The sequence below is a fragment of the Lingula anatina genome, chromosome 4, assembly GCF_051362555.1.
Source record: "Lingula anatina isolate TDL-2025a chromosome 4, LinAna3.0, whole genome shotgun sequence".
Classification (NCBI taxonomy): Eukaryota; Metazoa; Brachiopoda; class Lingulata; order Lingulida; family Lingulidae; genus Lingula; species Lingula anatina.
This window is the reverse complement of record NC_141770.1, coordinates 22468129-22488016: the sequence shown is the minus strand read 5'-3', so window position 1 is coordinate 22488016 and position 19888 is coordinate 22468129. Positions and strand designations below refer to the sequence as shown.

General features: G+C 40.3%; 3 protein-coding genes across 4 annotated transcripts; 2 read left to right on the top strand and 1 right to left on the bottom strand.

The window, feature by feature from the left end:
• The first annotated feature begins 285 nt into the window (after positions 1-285).
• On the top strand, positions 286-4750 carry LOC147762588 (uncharacterized). 2 transcript variants are annotated; one of them, XM_087012020.1, is made up of 6 exons: positions 286-511; positions 1631-1744; positions 2156-2317; positions 2601-2722; positions 3284-3510; positions 3771-4750. In XM_087012020.1, the coding sequence occupies exons 1-6, from the start codon at positions 457-459 to the stop codon at positions 3925-3927; spliced, it is 837 nt and encodes a 278-aa protein (XP_086868146.1). In that variant the 5' UTR covers positions 286-456; the 3' UTR covers positions 3928-4750. The 2 variants fall into 2 exon arrangements, with proteins under 2 accessions (XP_086868146.1, XP_086868144.1); XM_087012018.1 differs by having other exon boundaries at positions 290-511; positions 2595-2722.
• On the bottom strand, positions 4749-7655 carry LOC106163634 (uncharacterized). The gene is made up of 3 exons (XM_087011482.1): positions 6680-7655; positions 5944-6222; positions 4749-5527 (listed from the first exon to the last, which is right to left on the bottom strand). The coding sequence occupies exons 1-3, from the start codon at positions 7653-7655 to the stop codon at positions 5286-5288; spliced, it is 1497 nt and encodes a 498-aa protein (XP_086867608.1). The 3' UTR covers positions 4749-5285.
• A 1951-nt stretch (positions 7656-9606) lies between these two features.
• On the top strand, positions 9607-19041 carry LOC147762587 (uncharacterized). The gene is made up of 5 exons (XM_087010545.1): positions 9607-10410; positions 10950-11150; positions 11683-14014; positions 14779-16888; positions 17361-19041. The coding sequence occupies exons 1-5, from the start codon at positions 9776-9778 to the stop codon at positions 18371-18373; spliced, it is 6291 nt and encodes a 2096-aa protein (XP_086866671.1). The 5' UTR covers positions 9607-9775; the 3' UTR covers positions 18374-19041.
• Positions 19042-19888: the final 847 nt, after the last annotated feature.

Genomic DNA, 19888 nt, shown 5'->3' with positions numbered 1-19888 from the left:
TGTTTACATCAGCAATTTTTTGTCATCCATTCAATCGCCATTCAACATGCAAGAAAAATGTTTCAAAGACAAGATGTCTGGGGCAAAATAGAACAGTTACTTGCGGCTCTTTTTCGTAGAGTTACCAAGATAGGTCTAGTAGACAATCAGGAAGTGCGCACGCGAGAGAGAGAGAGAGAGAGATAAAAATCTACCTGAATTAAAATCAAAACCAGGGCAAAACTCTTATCACATTGTTTACACAAAGCAGGAGAACATGCACCAACCGTCAGCACGCATCTTAACGTTTGACCTTGAAAAGAGTCGTTCATAGTGAACTTTATATATCCGGGACGAGGCACGCTCGTGTCTCATTTTTTGTCGTCTTATTCTAGGAGCCATTCTATGAGTGTGTCTTACTGACACGACAACGGCAAATGTACACCAAGCTTAACCAGTTGGCAGTACTATATTGGAATGTTTTTGATTAGATTGATCTTGGCTTTGTGTTCCGTTATTATCTGTGAAGCAAGTAAGTTCAAGTTGAGCATGTTGTTTATCAAATGTACATAGTGCATAATTATGTTCACAAAAGAGTAAGAGAATCACATACCTCTGAAGAATGGGGATCATATCTTGCTCTGTTTAACACATTCACTACATGTTTGTATTTGCATCATTTGATAGGAATGACGGAGGGGGTTATTTCACTTCCTGATTTTGTTTCAACCTCCTGGCCAAGAGGGTAGGGACGTTTAATAGCAGTGACAATTAGGCCAAATCAATGGGCTTTAATATACTGACGCGTTGAATGGGGGGGGGGGGGGGGGGGGGGGGGGGGGGAAGGAGGGGGTTAGAAGATGACATTGACAGTTGCCGCGCACTAAGGGCGCAATCCCATAAATTTTAGATCGATCTATCCCCGTGGGGAGTCTCACTAGATATCTGTCAGATAATCCGGCTTAAATGTCCGTCCCGCCTACTACAAGCTGTAAGGGGGTAATTAACTTTCGTGCCCGCTCGGCTGACAGCTATTTAGCGTGAACCCCCAGGGAGTTAGGTGGATCTAGTTGGATCAATCTAATCTCCGGGAATGGGGTCTAAGGGATCATTTCCACAGATATTTGGATCGGTCTAACTCCCAGGGGAGTCTCACTAAATTGCTATCAACTCACCGGCTTAAATGATGGATGGATCAATTTAGGTATGGGAACCCTGCCCTAGACCCCATTTCCATTGGCAACATCGGTCTACGTGAATCGCCCCAACTCTCAGGGCACTCTCGCTTAGTGCAATCAGCTTAACTGAATGACACGCCTCCTCTTGTTTCCAACGTATTTGTTTTATCCCCAGCTTTTCTGTATTCTTTTGTTAAAACGCCAGGAGGAGGTGTGCCATTCACTTAAGCTCATTGTAGTCAGTCAGTCCGGGATGGTGTTAACTTATGGGAATGGGCCCTTACACACTCTCACGAGGTTGGGGGACTACGTACTGATTGGGGAGGTCTTCTTCAGACTCACTTATTTGTTGTTTTGTTGTTTTTAGTGATGGTAGGCCTACATATTCATATACATATATTGAGACTTTAAAATCCATTTGAAATGCCAAATAGACATGTTTTTTATCATTGACCCAAATGTGTATTCCACAGTCGGCAGTTACCTAGGGTGTTACCAAGACAGCTACCCGGCAGATTTAACTGACTTGTTATGGGACAGAGCAGTGACAAGTGTAGACAGGTGTCTGTCAGCGTGCAGTTGCAAAGGTAAGGTATGGGAACGTGTCAGTTCATCCTTCTTATCTTCTTTGGTTTTCTTTTTTCCTTTTTTTCCTTTTTATTTATTAATAAATCAATTTATTCAATATGAAAGGGATGTTTCCGCCATAGGAAATATGAAATTGAATTTCTATCGTGGGACCACGTTCGTGCAATTCATGTGTGCATTGATAGCTTCAAATCTTACATTATACCATTTCTGGCTACCACAAAATGTCACTGCTACAGCTATCCCATTAAAAATTTCATATTGGGACAGTCCACAAACGGGACAGCCTAATTCAATGACAGTCACTTTAATCTCATTAGAAAACATTAGAAGATATAAGAAGAACCTGTTATATGTATTAACAGCAAAATATATCCAAAGTATTTTACGTGATGCGTCTTATCCTGAAGGGTTCAAATACGCAGGACTACAAAGGGGATATCAGTGTTTCTGTGGTCACAGCTACGGTCGCCATGGATACGTGAATGAAAACGAATGTCACATACCATGTAATGGAAATACTTCCCAAATATGCGGCGGGTTCCACAAGAATTCTGTTTACTCCGTCTCAGGTAACGGCGATTCTCCACTATTCCCAATTAAATATTCAATACCATATTCTCAATTTTGGGCATACATTCTGTGTTGTTACGGGCCCATCATCAAGTTTTTTTTCAGTTCGGATAATAAAACTTTTTAAGTTTATGGAAATTCCACGTTTTTTTAGAATGTCATCGAAAAATGCGGATTGCACCCAACTCAAAGTAATATTTTCACTGCACTAGCTGTTTTTGTTATTTTGATATCGTATCTTTAGCATGCCAAACGTATTTAACAAAACAATTTCAGTGTCAGATTGCGGAAAAGACACTACGACATCATCTGCGACTTTATCCAACACGCTGTCAACATGGCTTCCCTCGTTAAGTAGTTCTCTTCCTGAAACAGCCACAGCGCTGTTTGGAGAATATACATCGGTAAGGATTCACAATAACATTTCTTTAGACCTTGCCAGTTGTGACTCAAATTTTTTTTTTTTTTTTTTTTTTTTGCAAAATATTGTTGTGGTACATTTGTACACGTGGGTGGGAATCGAACGGGGCACAAATTCTGTTCCGCAAGACCTATAAACTAAAAATAAAGTTAAGAAGCGATGTTAATTAAGAAGCCATGGAAATGACTTCAAGCTCATGAAGTCCAATTTTCACATCACGTTCTGATCATGCCGACGTTCTGAGACAGTGATACCGGATTGCCGTAAATGTGCTGATTATGAGTTGTGCCGTTGATGCGGTGTTTGTAGATTGCTGCAGGTGCGCTGGTTGTGTTCGTTACCAATGGGTTCAGTTATGTTAAGCCAAGACAACAGACCGAGCCAACGCCTTGTTCTGACTGCTGTCATGATTGCTGTTAAGGAACAATTTAGCGTTGACAAACAACATTTCCCAATGAAATATCTTAGTTAACGTAGACAAAAAGATGTCGCCATTAAAGTGCGTCTCCCAGTTCAAAAAAATTACCCTGTTTCTTTTACATAGGTTTCGCCATCATTGCCAGAAAGTGTCACAATTGCTGTTTCACTGTTATTTGCGGCAACGTCAGAAACGTCACCGCCAGAGTCGTCGGATACGCTACCGCCAGGAACGCTAGCTTTTACCCGGGAGAAAACAGGGAGGATCGTTGCCCTACTTTTGGGAGGGCTGTTCCTGACGGGATGTGCTATAATTATCACCATCGTCATTATTAAAAGAAGTCGCACGAGGAGGTGGGTGAGACTTGAATGCAGACATATTCATGCTCAGTTTTGAATTTAAACTATAAACAAATCTGGTGAGATTTTAATCTTTTGTTTTACAATTTTAGGTTGCAGCATGCATTTCAACCATTATAACTTTATTTCTGTAGATCTATTTACCTTCTCCCTTCAAAATTGTGTCAGGAGGCAAATGTTGATACATCTAATAGTAAGATAATGATTTTCCAGCTTTATAACGTTCTTAATAATGACTTTTCTCCTTTTTAAAGACATATCCCCATTTGCCAGCGAACGTACCAAAGCCTCTCTGATCCCGATGGGAGCAAGTCAAGGCTGGGACACACAGCGGCGCAGAGCAGGAAGACCCAAAATATCGAGTTTGAAAACCCGCTGTACACAATTGACACTAGACAACTATATATTTGAACTATTTCCTTTGTTTGTATTGGGAATGCTGTTTTGTTGCCAGAAAAGAGATTCCGGATTGTACAGTACAATATGTGGTACATGTGACCATAATCATTGTCGTTCTGAGAAACTGTACGTGTAGGCTGATAAAGACGATGATGCATTGGTAGTGAAAGGAATCATTACAAACTCAGTGAAAACACGTGTACGGCTTTAACTCCTTTGACTTGATGTAGCTATCAAAACAGAAAAAGGTAAGAAAGAAAGACGTCAAAAGAAGCAAAGGATATATTGCATTTGAAGGGAAGCATAAGTCAGCGCTTTCAAATTCAGTTTAAATGGCAACGACATCCATAAAATGCATCCACAAATTGATTTTTTAAAAACTTTAAGTGGCTCTTTTTCAATTGTCAACCAAACAAATATATATCTATTAGCTCAGATAATATCTAAGGGATTCAACGTATTATTTTTTTTTTATTCAATTTTATTTTACACAATATTTCTTCTGAACATATTTTCTTCTTATATTGATTTCATTTCTATTTCAATAATAAAAGATAATCATGAAAATACTTGAAAATACTTGATTTTTAACTGATACGCCATACACACCAAGAAAATGAGGAGCTCTTCCTCTAAAATGTGGAAAAGGCCGGATTCTTACATATAAAAATAGATGTGTGTTAAATATTGTACTTGTTAGTGCGTCAATTACTTGTCAGCTGTCTTTTACATTCATCAATTCATTCTGGGCAACGCGTCATCATTCAGGTTAGTGATCTGTCTTCCCCCTTAAAACCAACCCCGATGGCAAATCAATAAATGAAGAATCTATAAACTTTGTTATTCGCTTTATTTCGTTGTTCGATCAGTTTTACAAATCCGACCACTTTCATTTTCGAAATGATGCTATAACTGCACGAATATTCAATCTGTCTTCAACTGAGCTCTTCATTCAATTTAAATCAGTTGGCATTAACAGTTCACGCAATGGCTACACGGAAGCCATTCGCCTTTGGTATTTCTATAGCTATCATGCGTTGGAACAAAATTTGCGAACTGAATCAAATATAACAAAAAGGGTTGGTGCACTATTCAAAGCATATATCAATACATATATGGTGATGGCAAATATTTAACACTGACCAATAGAACAAGTTTCGTTTTTAAATGTCCTGCATGTGATCATTTCAAATACAAGGAGACCTAATATTCGTAGACGTTAAAAACCCTTTGAAAGTTCATATTCACAGTATTTTAGGAAGAAATATCCCAGGCGTGAACCTAATTGAAGAAATGTTTATCAAAATCTGCAAAGCAATTCTTTTGGATGTGTAGCGTCTATAGGACTAGCCACCGTTACAATGCCTCGTTTACATCATCGATTCCGGTCTGCTCTGAACGCTATGGATGTCCCACGCATGCGCACGTCGCTCAACGTCCTTATCGACTTTCTTTAAATACTTCAGAGTTTTCTTGTTTCTGCGAATAAGCATACCTATCACGACGACGAATATTAAAATCATTGGTATCACACTAATGGTGATGGCCGTTTCCCCGCCAACAAGTCCTGGTAATGATTTTTCTACTAGCATATTTCGTGGTTTGGAAGTATCTGAAATTGAATCAAAAGTAACTACGGGTAAAATCAGTTTTCACCTTTGGAAAAAATTAGCCTTTTCGGCTCCAGAAAAACGCAAAAGAATTTTATTAACATGCTATACATACTAATGTGATGCGAATAGCCTAATATTTACTCAGGTGAATATATGTAGGCAATTTTCTAAAAATTTAAATGTAAAATACTGTATCTTCACTGGTAGACCATACTTAAACAAAGGTGCAGAGGCATTAATTGAAAGAGATATTACTTTGCCTCTGCGATATATGAATGACAAAACATCTATACCATCACCACCAACAACAACTAAAATAATAATAATAATAATAATAGTAATAATAATAATTTGATAATGCGTTATTGCAACTCTTAAGTTTAAAAATCACATAAAAGCGAAACTCTTGTTTTACCAGGTGTTCCTGTAGCTACAATCCGATTGGTCACTCCTCCTGTGACCGCCGGACTATTGGTATTGCTATTGGTAACCCCCGCCGCCGTGGTCATCATCGTTGTGCCGTCCTGTCCTTTTTCTCCCTTTACTCCCTTCATGGCCATGCCTGGCATCCCCATCTCCCCTTTCATGCCTTTGATACCTGGGGCACCCGGCAGACCCTTCTGTCCCATGATACCGGACATCCCCATGTCTCCCTTGTCCCCGGGGGTGCCAGGAGGCATGACCCCTTTGGGCCCTGGAGTCAAAAGACGAAGTGTAGGTAATGTAAATGCACGTAAATGGTTAGAATAAAGGCATTACACAGGATGAGGCATGACCTTTTTGGGCCCTGGAGTGAAAAGACGAAGTGTAGGTAATGTAAAAGCGGGTAATTGGCATAACGCAGGGTCCAGGTTGGGCCTTTCTATAATTTTTACATTCACTTTTCAGATATTAATTGCCTCATAAAGGTTATGTGGATGGCCTACGTTTTTCTGATATGCAACCATTGTTTAAATTGTCAGTAAGGTAGTTATTAATTTTTGTATGTAATGAATTTGAACTGTCTGACTAGAATTTTTAGCTATTTTAAATCTTGTGTTATTCAATCAACACCACTACCTCTATCCATTTTAAAAGGGATGGCTAACTGGTGTATTCGAAAATAATATGCATTTTGAAAGAGCTGCATACCACAAGTGGGCAGCACGTACCTTTTGCCCCCTTTATGCCTTTTGGACCAGCGGTACCCGGTGGTCCTCCTGTCCCTGGCAGCCCTGGTGGCCCCCCTGTTCCTGGTGGTCCTCCTGTTCCTGGTGGACCCCCTGTTCCTGGCGGACCTCCTGTACCTGGTGGACCACCTGTACCTGGAGGCCCTCCTGTGCCTGGTGGCCCTCCTGTGCCTGGTGGCCCACCTGTTCCTGGTGGTCCTCCTGTACCCGGTGGAGCTCCTGTTCCTGGCGGCCCTCCTGTTCCCGGCGGACCTCCAGTGCCTGGTGGTCCTCCCGTGCCTGGTGGACCTCCCGTGCCTGGCGGACCTCCCGTGCCAGGCGGACCTCCTGTTCCTGGCGGACCGCCTGTGCCAGGTGGCCCGCCTGTGCCAGGCGGACCACCTGTTCCTGGTGGTCCACCAGTACCTGGTGGGCCACCTGTGCCTGGCGGACCTCCTGTACCTGGTGGTCCTCCTGTGCCTGGCGGACCTCCTGTACCTGGTGGTCCTCCTGTGCCTGGCGGACCTCCTGTACCTGGTGGTCCACCTGTGCCTGGTGGTCCTCCTGTGCCTGGTGGTCCTCCTGTCCCTGGTGGCCCCCCTGTGCCTGGTGGACCACCTGTGCCTGGCGGACCTCCTGTGCCTGGTGGTCCCCCTGTGCCTGGCGGACCTCCTGTCCCTGGTGGTCCACCTGTACCTGGCGGACCTCCTGTGCCTGGCGGACCTCCTGTACCGGGTGGTCCACCTGTACCCGGAGGACCTCCTGTCCCTGGTGGTCCTCCTGTCCCTGGTGGCCCCCCTGTCCCTGGAGGCCCTCCTGTACCTGGTGGTCCGCCTGTGCCCGGTGGCCCTCCTGTGCCTGGTGGCCCCCCTGTGCCTGGAGGCCCTCCTGTCCCTGGTGGCCCACCTGTACCTGGTGGACCCCCTGTGCCCGGTGCCACTTTTCGAAAAAAGTGTATAATTAAGACACGTTGATACATATTATTATGCTACTTTGATACTGCTCGTTTTGGATTTATATTATTGACAGTCATTGTGCCTTTACTATCAACAACTCACACTGACCCAAATAACACTCTCATGCTCGTCATTTCATAGTTAATTTAAATCAGAAAAAATGTTAACCTACATTTAGAATATATACGCAAATGTACCAGTGTATTCATAATTTATCATGTATAAAATTACAATGACTTTAAAATGTAACCCAAAAAGGTTTCGTGTAGGGTTATGGTGCATTTTGTTTTCGGTAAGCATGTTTTCGGTAAATACATATCATAAATTATCAATATTTGTATACATACCCACACCCCGTGGTAACAGAAGTCCTAAAACATGAAAAAAGCACAATTATAAAGCAACGATTAGTGTTTACCCGAATAACTCCATTCACGCTATTGTATTTTTCCTGAAAAACATGTCAGGGAGCATGAAATTGGGAAGATCTTCAATACATATAAAAGAGTAACGAATGGCGGGTGCATTATCTATCAATATTTGGTTAAAATATTTACCTTAACTAATGTGGCAACGCACAGCGTATTAGAGTTCAAGTAACGAGAGAAAACGGTAAATACATTGCATTATTGCAATTCAATACAAGCCAATAATACAATTCAATACACTACACATCATTGCACTACACTACACTATGCACTACATAAGAATAGATTACTAAACTAAGTTCCAAAAAACGTTACAGCAAAACAGTGCGCTTTTATAATATACAATATAATATCATGAACACAGGCAATACTATGGCAACATAGTGCTGTTAAATTCTATTTGAAGGGGGGGGCATAGAACAAAATAGAGCACAATAAAACACCTTTATCAAAACATTCTTACCTAGCGCCAAACAATAGAATAGCAAGTTGGAACCATGCTGTTTCTTGTGCACCCAAACGGATTTCATCTAGGATAAAAAATTCAGCAGTTTTCAAATCAAAATCCATATTGTCAAATTTAAACTCTCGTTGTATTAAAATTACTCATGCCCACCAGTCTAGCGCTCGAGCTTTTGCATACAATTTATGACATTCTACATGCAATTAAATTCTTTCTCACGGGCGGGGAAAGCGCCGAAATTCCCATGGGCCTATTGACCCAGGCGATTACTAAATAATTGTATCATGACAAAATCTATGCTGTATGTATTCATAACAGTTTGTTTTCGCCGAAAAAATGCGAATTAAACATAACTAAAAGAGACAAGATAGGCACATTTTCTAACCTGACAAGGATTTCAAGTATTTGAGCAGCACAGACCACAAAACTTTATTAGTGTGTGTGTCTGTACATATATATATATACGACGTTTTAAAAGGGTTAATATACCTCAGCTCTATTATACAAAGAATATTTGACTAAGCATAGACTACCAACTAACTTGGCTCAGGCCTACCCAACTATCAGACTCGGCACCTAAGGATCCTGAATTAACCGGTATATCGGACCACGCTACCCGTTTTCAAGGTGTGTGTCAGATCGCATTTCGGAGTATCATGCCCCAGAACAAATTTTGTAGCACGACTGCGGGCTCATCCACGCTCGGCTGAACAACCTTAAACTGTACTCTTACTTTAGAGTACTTTATTTTATTGTCTCTATGGGGATATATGGGGACTTTACGACATTCGGTTTGAATGTTTTAACCACTTTTGATAGGGCTTTTTTGCTTGTATTAGATTAATGTGGCAGTCTAAGGTTCATCTAGGTGGCTTTCAAAATTATGCACCCGGTTTTAAAATCATATAGCGATTTTACGACAATCGTTTACTATCCAATCAAGGTGACAGCCGAGCATGTCAGGGCTCATCCTGTCGGTGTTTTGGCTGATACTCCGAAATGCGATCTGACACACATCTTGAAAACGGGTAGTGTGGTCCGATATACCGGTTAATTCAGGATCCTTAGGTGCCGAGTCTGAATATTTTTCACGGTACAGCGTATAGTGAAAAATGATTGTCTTTGCGTTACGTCACAAGCATGTGACAGTGCTGAGTAGTAGTCACAGGTGTGACTATTAGGTGTACTTTGCAGTAGCACTTCAGTTCTAGCCCGACAGCTTAGCAGTTAGGACACACTAAAAAATTTCAAGATGTCTCAAGGCGGGGAGTCGGTTACTAACAGAGGAGAAACAGAGTCCTTTAACGACATCATAACAGAAAAAGTTAAAAATGCGGTCGTAGCATCTCAAACAGTGGTACTATCCAATCTACAGACCATGATAGCTTCGAACCTCAAACAATTCTCCGAGTCCATGGACTTAACACAAAAGCATATCGCTAACATAGAGGACAGAGTGTCCTCTTCTTACACGTTTAAAAGAAAGGGCAACGAACAACAGTACAAAGTGAATGATCAAGTCATACGAAAGCTAAATGATGCAAATGAAATCTTAAGATGCGAAAAGGCTTCAAACGACACGTCGGAGAAGGCCCGGGAGAAAATCTGTGAAGGTATACAAGTCTTATCAGCCAGACAGAAACTCATAAAGATCGCAGATTCCAGCTCTCTGGGTTGGCGTGTCGTTGAAGAGTATAGTTCAAACCCAGTCGCAGATGACTCAGAGGACGAAAAACGCATTCTTAAAGCTCAATCAAGGGCCGAGAGAAAATTTAAGGAAGCTATGAAGAAAAAATCTAGGAACGAACAAAACCGGAGATTTCAGCCTTACCCTAGAGCCACGTACAAGCAAACGCGTACAGAAAACAAGCCGGGAAATTGTTTCTCGTGCGGCACAAGAGGGCATTGGGCCAAAGAATGTCCCGGTGATGTCAGACAGAGAAAGACTGAAACGATAAGTAGACATTGTCATACTCACAAAGGAAAAATTGAAAGTTTTGATGATACATTTTTATCTTGTGACAATAAATGTTCAAACAATAGTGAAACTACAAGCTTAGAATGCGACTTTGAGCAGTTATCTTAATGTTTTGTACAGCAAAATTGTATTTTGTCACCTGTAGGTAAATTAAAGTCACACATTTCAAAATGGGTCGAAACGGAGGCTTGTTCCCACTTTGTAGTAAATGTGCAGTAGCTCAGTATTGTGTTAGAGAATATCAGTGTTGTGAGTGTTGAGATCTCGGGAGAATACTGGAGACTTGAGAATAAAGTATGGTGCTGGGAAATCAGACTTGGTGTCTTGTTGGTTTGAATCTAAGAACATCTTAAAGAACATCACATTGGCGACAAGGAATTATGGAGGAGGAAGAACCCCAAGCAGTAAACTTGACGCATATACCAACTTTTCCACCTTTCATCATCAGACAGGAACCGAACACCGTATTTAAAAGATGGGGAAAATGGAAGGAAAGATTTGAAAACCTCATGGTTGCACTGAACATCAAAAACTCGCAACAGAAGAGAGCCATGCTTTTACATTTAGCTGGTGAGGAATTTTTAGACATTTTTGAGAATCTGCCAGACAGAGGGGACTCATATGAAGATGCGGTAGCTTCTTTTGGACAGTACGTAAGACCTCATCATAATCCTGAGTTTGAAATTTACAAATTTCGAAGCTGTAAGCAAGAACCTACCCGCATGAAAATGCAGTAGTATCGAAGTAGCAAAGAAGCATTAACGCAGTAGTGGTGTGGAGCATATTTGCAGTAGAAATGCAGTATAGCCTACTGCAATTCTACTTCAAAAATTACATAGGGTTGTACAGAGGAGGAGCATTAATGCAGTAGATTAGCAGCATGATAGAAGCATGTTTCAAATATGCTAATTAGCTCCCACATCGAAGCAGATTTGAAGCATGTTTGCAGTATGATTGCAGTAGTCTACTGCGCTGGAGTATCTACTTCGTTTTCGTGCGGGTAGTGAAACCATTGATTCATACCATATCAAACTAAGACAAATAGGAGCCAACTGTGGATTTGAAAATTTGGACAGAGAGGTTAAGTCACAAATTATACAAGGATGTACATCCCATAAGTTGAGAAGAAAAGCTCTTAGTGACCAGACTCTCACATTGAATAACTTGCTTACACATGCTAGAGCTTTAGAGCTGTCTGAGCAAAGATCCCATATTATGGAGGGCGATACCAGTCCTACCACAGTCTATGCCGTGAAAAAATCAGCACAAGCCCAAGCACCTAAACCACACAAGCCAAGTCATAACAAGTCGAAAACACAGCCAAAACAGGGTTTCAGGGAGTGTTGGTTCTGCGGTGGAGAGTACCCACACAAAGGAGTTTGTCCTGCCAAGGGTAAAATCTGCAGAAAATGTAACAAGTTGAACAATTTCCAAATCAAATGCAGAAGTAAAGAGAACAAAACAAAACCTGATCATGCTCCTATCAGTACTGTAAATGAAAATAAATGTAGCAAGTATATTATTGCTTTACAGGTTAGCTCACAGTCTATTGACTTTGAGCTAGATACTGGTGCGTCTGTCACGTTGATTGGTCAAGATTTGTATGAATCAAAGTTCAAAGATCACCCTTTACGTCAATCAGATTTGCATCTCACATCTTATTGCGGCAATCCTCTTAGTTTATTGGGGGAAATAAAAGTCAAAGTGAGTTACAATGACCAGTCTGTAGACCTACCATTAGTAGTGGTGGAGGGATCTAAACCTGCATTGTTGGGGCAAAATTGGTTAGAGAAAATAAAGTTAGATTGGTCCAATGTCTTTTCTGTACAGAGTGACCCAAAGTTAAAGTCACTTCTGTCACAATACAAAGATGTATTTGCTCCAAGTCAAGGGTCAATCAAAGGTTTTGAAGCAGATGTTTACATTCCTGAAGGTACAACTCCTGAGAACATGTCTACTCAGGTGTCCACACTAAACAGGCTCTTAAGCAAAAATGTAGAGTGGAACTGGACAAAGGAGTGTGATGCTGCATTTAATGCTGCCAAGTCTGCTATTTCTGCAGAGTCATGTCTCACACCCTATGATCCAAAACGGCCAATCGTATTAGCTTGTGATGCATCATCAGTGGCGATTGGTGCAGTCATAAGTCATATTATGGAAGATGGTTCTGAACGCCCCATTGAAACAGCCTCTCGTACTCTTTCTAAAGCAGAAAAGAATTATGCTCAAATTGAGAAAGAGGCTTTAGCCATCATATTTGGTGTGAAGAAATTCCACATGTATTTATATGGAAGAGAGTTTACTCTTATTACAGACCATCTGCCTCTTGTGAAAATATTCAATTCACATACTGGTATACCGTCATTAGCTGCAGCTAGAATGCAACGCTGGAGTTTGATTCTGTCAGCTTACAATTACAAGATAAAATATAGAAAGTCTGCTGACAATGCAAGTGCAGATTGCTTTTCACGGTTACCAAATAAAAATTCTGAGCCTAGTGAGGATAACGAGTTTGTTGTCCATTGTGTGTCTTTCACAGAAGAATTACCTGTGAAAGCGAGTGATATTAGCAAAGCCACTATGAAGGACCCAGTCTTGTCCAGAGTGTATGATTTCACTCTTAATGGTTGGCCAAGCTATGTCAAAGATGATTCTTTGATGCCTTACTTTAGACGCAGAAATGAACTTACTGTTGACCAAGGTTGCATACTTTGGGGATTACGTGTCATCATACCACCTTGTTATCGTGACCGTTTACTTCGTGAATTACACGAAGAACATCATGGGATTGTTAGAATGAAGTCCTTAGCTAGAGGGTACTTGTGGTGGCCTGGACTAGATTCTGGAATTGAGTCTTTGGTCTCTGGATGTGATGAATGTCAATCAAACAGAGCCTTGCCAGCTGTTGCACCACTGATCCCATGGTCTTTCCCTTCACGTGTGTGGGAGAGGGTCCATATTGATTTCTTTGAGAAAGACAATCGTTCTTATTTGATACTGATTGATGCATATTCGAAGTGGATAGAAGTAGAAGAAATGCAATCTACTACTGCTTCGAAAACAATTGATGTTTTACGTTCGTGGTTTGCAAGAGCAGGTTTGCCTGAGATTATTGTGTCAGATAATGGACCACAGTTTACCTCAGGGGAGTTTCGTAAATTCTGTGAAATGAATGGAATAAATCACAAACTTATACCTCCGTACCATGCAAGCACGAATGGTGCCGCTGAGCGTTCAGTGCAAGTTATCAAACAAGGGCTAGCAAAACATATGTTAGAGAATAGGGAAGGTTCCCGCAGTCTGAGATTATCCCAGTTAATGATGCTGTATAGAATAACTCCGCATTCAACAACTGGTGTCAGTCCTTCTGAATTGTTCATGAAGCGTCAGATTAGGTCAAAATTTTCTCTTTTGAAACCCAGCCTTTCTATGTCTGTTGAAACAAAACAGGAAAAGCTATGTCAGTATCATGACAAACGTCCCAAGTCGCGTCACTTTAACCTGTATGATAAGGTCAGAGTTCGCAATTTCAGAGGGGGGCAAGAGAAATGGGTTTCTGGTTGCATTGTGAAAGTTTGTGGGCCTCAGACATATGTTGTACAAATTGGCAGATCGAAACGCTTTGTGCATATTGATCATATAATTGGTCCCACTGTTTCAAGTGAAATGCCATTTTCTGATGAAGTTAATGTGACACTACCTTCGAGAGAAAATGTTGAATCTGATAATCAAACAAAGACTGAATTTGAGCAACCTGAGCCAAGGTTTTATTCAGAACCTGTTCAAATTGAGCATGAATCAAGTGATACAATGGACAATAGTGATGCAAAATTACCTGACAAATCTGAAGCTAGCAGTACATTTGTATATGATGATGTTGAGGCTAGTCCTACTGTTGATAAACAACCAGTTCGCAGATATCCACAAAGGGAGCGCAAAGCACCTGAGAGACTAACTTACACTTGACTGAGAAATATTTCTGTCATTAAAATTTTCTAGAGACATATTGTCTTACATGTAAGATGACCAAGGACTGTTAAAGGATTAATGAGAACTGTTGATCTGTTTACACTCTGAAGTGATTATTTAGAGTGCCTCTGAGTATTTGTAACATTTTAGTTTATTTAGTTTTGTCATTATATAAGTAAAAAGAAAAAAAATTTGCACATTTAAAGTCATTGTGGTGCATATCTCAAGAGGGAGAGATGTAGTAAATGTGCAGTAGCTCAGTATTGTGTTAGAGAATATCAGTGTTGTGAGTGTTGAGATCTCGGGAGAATACTGGAGACTTGAGAATAAAGTATGGTGCTGGGAAATCAGACTTGGTGTCTTGTTGGTTTGAATCTAAGAACATCTTAAAGAACATCACACACTTATTGGAAGTTATTGGATCAGGTTACAAAATTCCTTTTAAAGATATACCTGAGAAGGTTTTTCTTAAAAACAACAAATCCGCTTTGGAAAATACTACTTTCGTAGCCAACGAAATTAGAGCTTTGGTAAACAAAGGTTTTATATCAGAGGTAAATTTTTCGCCCCACGTGACCAATCCTTTAACCGTCGCTTACAGTAGATCCGGTAAACCTCGATTGGTATTAGACTGCAGGCATATCAATCCCCACTTATTCAAATTCAAATTTAAGTATGAAGATTCCAGCGTAGCTAGGGACATATTTAAAAAAGGGGAATACGTGTTTTCATACGATTTGAAATCAGCTTATTTCCATATTTCTGTTTTTCCTGAGCACCGCACATTTTTAGGGTTCAGTTGGATCATAGACGGAAAGGAAAGATCATTTGTTTATAATTCACTTCCATTCGGTCTAGCTACTTCCGGATTCATATTTTCTAAACTTACAAGGCATTTTGTCAAATACATCAGGTCAAAGGGACACAAAATCGTCATGTACTTGGACGACGGTTTGGCCGGAGACGTCAATTTTTCTCGTGCTTGTCAGCTCAGTAATTTGATCAGAGAAGAATTGCTTTCTTTCGGTTTCGTTTTAGCCGAAGATAAATGCGAGTGGAAACCGAAGCAGGTTATTACTTGGCTTGGTTTTGATTGGGATTTTGCTTCGGGCAGATTCAAAATCAGCAGCGAGCGGGTGAAACGAATTATTTCAGTTTCAAGCGACATACTCGAACGGGCACAGAGAGGTCAATTGTTGTTTAGCGCGAAGCTCGTCGCTAGCTTCGTCGGGCAGATAATCAGTTGTAGTTCCATTTTGGGGAATATCGCCAGGTTCAAAACAAGATTTTGTTATTTTTGCATTGAATCTAAAGCAAGCTGGAAAAGTAAAATAATGATTTCCGCAGAGTCACTTGAAGAAGTTAGATTCTGGTTCAAAAATATTGAATTATTGAACAACGACGGTGCTGATATAGATCAAAGCAGTATTGTTCATCATTTTGATTTCGAATTATACTCAGACGCATCCGATAGTGGTTATGGTGGGTACGTGGTTAACGCGTCACATTTGGCTGACGATGGCAAAATGAATGCGCCACTGAAAGGCGATGAACTCAATGAGAAGAAAAGCACTGAGCTATATCCGTTTTTATCGGATTCGAGTGTGTATGAGGCTTCGAGGGTACATTGCGAGTCACATTTGGTTGACGGAGGCAAAACGAATGCGCCTCTGATAGGCGGTAACCTCAATGTGAGGAAAAGCACTGGGCTAGATCTGTTCTTATCAGATTACGCGTCACATTTGGTTGACGATGAAAACACGAACGTGCCTCTGACAGGCAATATTCTCGATGTGAGAAAAAGGAATGAGCTATATCCATTTTTATTGGATTCGAGTGAGTATGAGGCTTCGAGGGTACATTGCGAGTCACATTTGGTCGACGAAGGCAAAACGAATGCGCCTCTGATAGGCGGTAACCTCAATGTGAGGAAAAGCACTGGGCTAGATCTGTTCTTATCCGATTTTAGCACTGATACGGTCTCTGAGGCACAATGTGAGCCTGATTTGATTGAAAATTGTACATCTATTTCTCTTTTGGAAGGAGATAATTTTTCGGTGAGAAAAAGCGCTCCAAATCTGTCAGGTCATAAGATCAGTATTCCGTCAATATGCGGCAGTTGGAGCACGCAAGAGGCTAGTAAAAGTTCAACATGGAAAGAGTTAGAATCCATTAACAGAGTCATGAATTCCATGCCAAGCGAGTTGTCTTCTTGTTCAGTTAAGGTCAACTCTGACAACATGAATGTCACACATATTCTTAACGTGGGAAGTAAAAAGCGCGAACTTCACTCCATAGCAATGGATATTCACAATTGCTGTAGTAAGAAACAAATAACTATTTTCCCACATTGGATACCGAGATCGCTCAATCAAAAAGCCGATTTATTAAGTAGAATCGTTGACAGAGATGATTGGAGTATCAATCACAAAGTTTTTCATTTTTTACAATCTCTTTTCGGTCGTTATGACAGGGATTTATTTGCCACTCATTACAACAAGAAATGCAAATCTTTTTATTCCAAAGCATGGTGCCCCGGAACGTCCGGGATAAACGCATTCAAATTTGATTGGTCCGAAGGAAATAATTGGATAGTGCCTCCTCCTACTTTGATACGTAAAGTCTTGCGGAAATGCGTTAAAGATAGATCAAGGGCCACAATTGTTATACCTGAATGGAGATCCTCTCCTTTTTGGCCTTTATTGTTTGAATTCGAAGAGCACATAGTTGATGTACGCGTATTGCCCAAAGAAAACCTCATTTTTAGCGGTAGATATTGCAAGGGCATTTTCAGCCAAAGGCCCCTTAAATTCAACATGATAGCGTTAACGTTTTCATTTTAAGCTTATTGAGAATTTTTTCTCATGAATGTTTTTCCATATTTTACTAGGTTTAGGATTGAAGAGAAATATAACGCAGGCAGTGGCAAAAAGTGGAATCGAGATGAACCAAGAGATTTCAAACCTCGTCGAGAAAATGCCCAGTTACATCATTCAATCCAAGAGTGACTCTACCAACGCCTGTTATTTTTCTTATTTAAATAAATGGTCACAGTTTGCTAAAGGTATTGGTTTTCAAGATTTACCTGCCGAGCCAATTCACATTGCATTATACATAACTCATTTAATAGATACAAAATCCTCTTCACATGTTGTGAATCATTCAATTTACGCCATCAAGTGGGTACATGCCATCAACAATTTTTCTGATCCTACCAATAACGGTTACATTAAGTCTCTTCAAGATTCAGCGAATAGAATGTTAAAACCAAAAGTAGTTCGCAAAGATCCCATAAGCAGAGAGCTTTTAATTGAGTTATGCAATAACTACACAGCTTGCAACGATTTGCTTATTGTCAGAGATTTAGCTATGATTTTACTTAGTTTTTCTGGGTTTTGGCGTTATAATGAGCTTAGCAATTTAAAGTGTAGCGACATTAAAATATTTGACGAATATATGTCAGTATTTATTTCCAAAAGCAAATGTGATCAACTTAGACAAGGCGATGAGATATTAATCGCTAAAGGTCGAACCAGCGCTTGCCCCATTTCAATGCTACAGAGATATGCTTCTTTGGCAAAAATAGATTTTAGTTCATGTAAGTTTTTATTCAGACCATTGTTCAGGTCAAAAGGCGTGGCTAGGTTGATTTACAAAGATAAGCCTCTTAGTTACACAGCAGCAAAAGCTAACATAGTTTCTAGAATTAAGCTTTTCAATCCCGATTTGAACATCGGCTTACATTCACTGAGATCCGGAGGAGCCACCGCCGCAGCAGCTGGAGGAGTCAACGAAAGGTGCATAAAGAGGCATGGGAGATGGAGATCGGACTCTAGCAAAGACATGTATATACAAGACGAGTTACACAACAGATTATCTGTATCCAGGCATCTAGGTTTGTAATTATGTGTTCATTTGTTCAGCATTTTCAATGGCTAATTTAGAGGCAGCAACTGCTTTTTCTTTTATCGCTCCCTAACTTTGGTTTATTCTATCGGCCGGGCTAGTCGGCAAATAAGTATTTGCCTTTGTTTTGTGTATGCTATATAGAATAGTAAAGACTGAATATTTTTCACGGTACAGCGTATAGTGAAAAATGATTGTCTTTGCGTTACGTCACAAGCATGTGACAGTGCTGAGTAGTAGTCACAGGTGTGACTATTAGGTGTACTTTGCAGTAGCACTTCAGTTCTAGCCCGACAGCTTAGCAGTTAGGACACACTAAAAATTTTATTTTATAAATATTTATTTGGGTTTGTGAATTCAGAGTGAGGTCTGTCACTCTAGATCTCTGAATATCATGCATCTATATTTTATAGGGCGATGATTCGCATAAGTTAGCATCGCAGCTACAGACACAGTTTTCCATAGTGACTTTACTGTTTCGCATGCACAGTTTTATCTATGGTTTTTACTGAGCGGCATGTTATTCTTAAGGAGATCTGTTTTACGCACAGTTTTTCGGAAATGTATAATAATAGTAATGATAACGGAGTTCAAAGTTAATTTATCGGTAGAAGATTAAGTACATTCAATATGTCATTATTTGAGTTTGATACTCAAATGGTATATTAAAATAATAATAATAATAATAATTCTATTAGTACAACAAAGCACAAATACATATTACACACAACGTATTGTATTATTGTATTATTTGTTAATGAATTCCAATTGAAAGAAATAAAACCGACTCCCTTCTCTTATCGGCCGGGCTAGTCGGCAAATAAGTATTTGCCTTTGTTTTGTGTATGCTATATAGAATAGTAAAGACTGGTAGTTGGGTAGGCCTGTTGGCTGATTAAGTTGCGTTACTCAGAGAATCTGTAAGAACGTTTACCTTGTAAATTTGATCTGAAAATCAAGTCTCCATTGATTATTAATCACAGTGTTGACACTAGACCGTTATTTTAGAACACCTGTACTGATTTCCCTGTAAAATGCTCTCAGACAAATATTGAAAAACCGAATTTTTATTAAGTAGACTAAGTGTAGCCCAAACTTTTCCGTGAAGCAGCCCCCCGCTCACTGACGACATATGGCCTGCTATCGGAGTCAACTGACTTGTAGCAGACATTGAGGTTTTGAAAAACTCCAAGACCAAATTTGCCAACTCAACATTACGTGGTCTTTTATCTTCGAGTTCCAGTCTAAGCAAAACTGAACAACTTCAGGCCTGTTGCGAAATGTTCCTATACCTACTTGTATTTATGTAGGTTTTTAATGAAACCGAACCCTCCTAGCAAACCCCACGTATCTTGTGAATTTATAAACATCTGTACTTTGAAAAGAGAAATACTTACCGCTTTGTGAATATAAAGTGCTTGTGTCAAAATATTGTCTTTCTCCAAAAGCTATGGAACGGTCGCGAGACGCCAATTCTCGCTTAGTTTTGCAACGGCCAGATACTCATGCGGT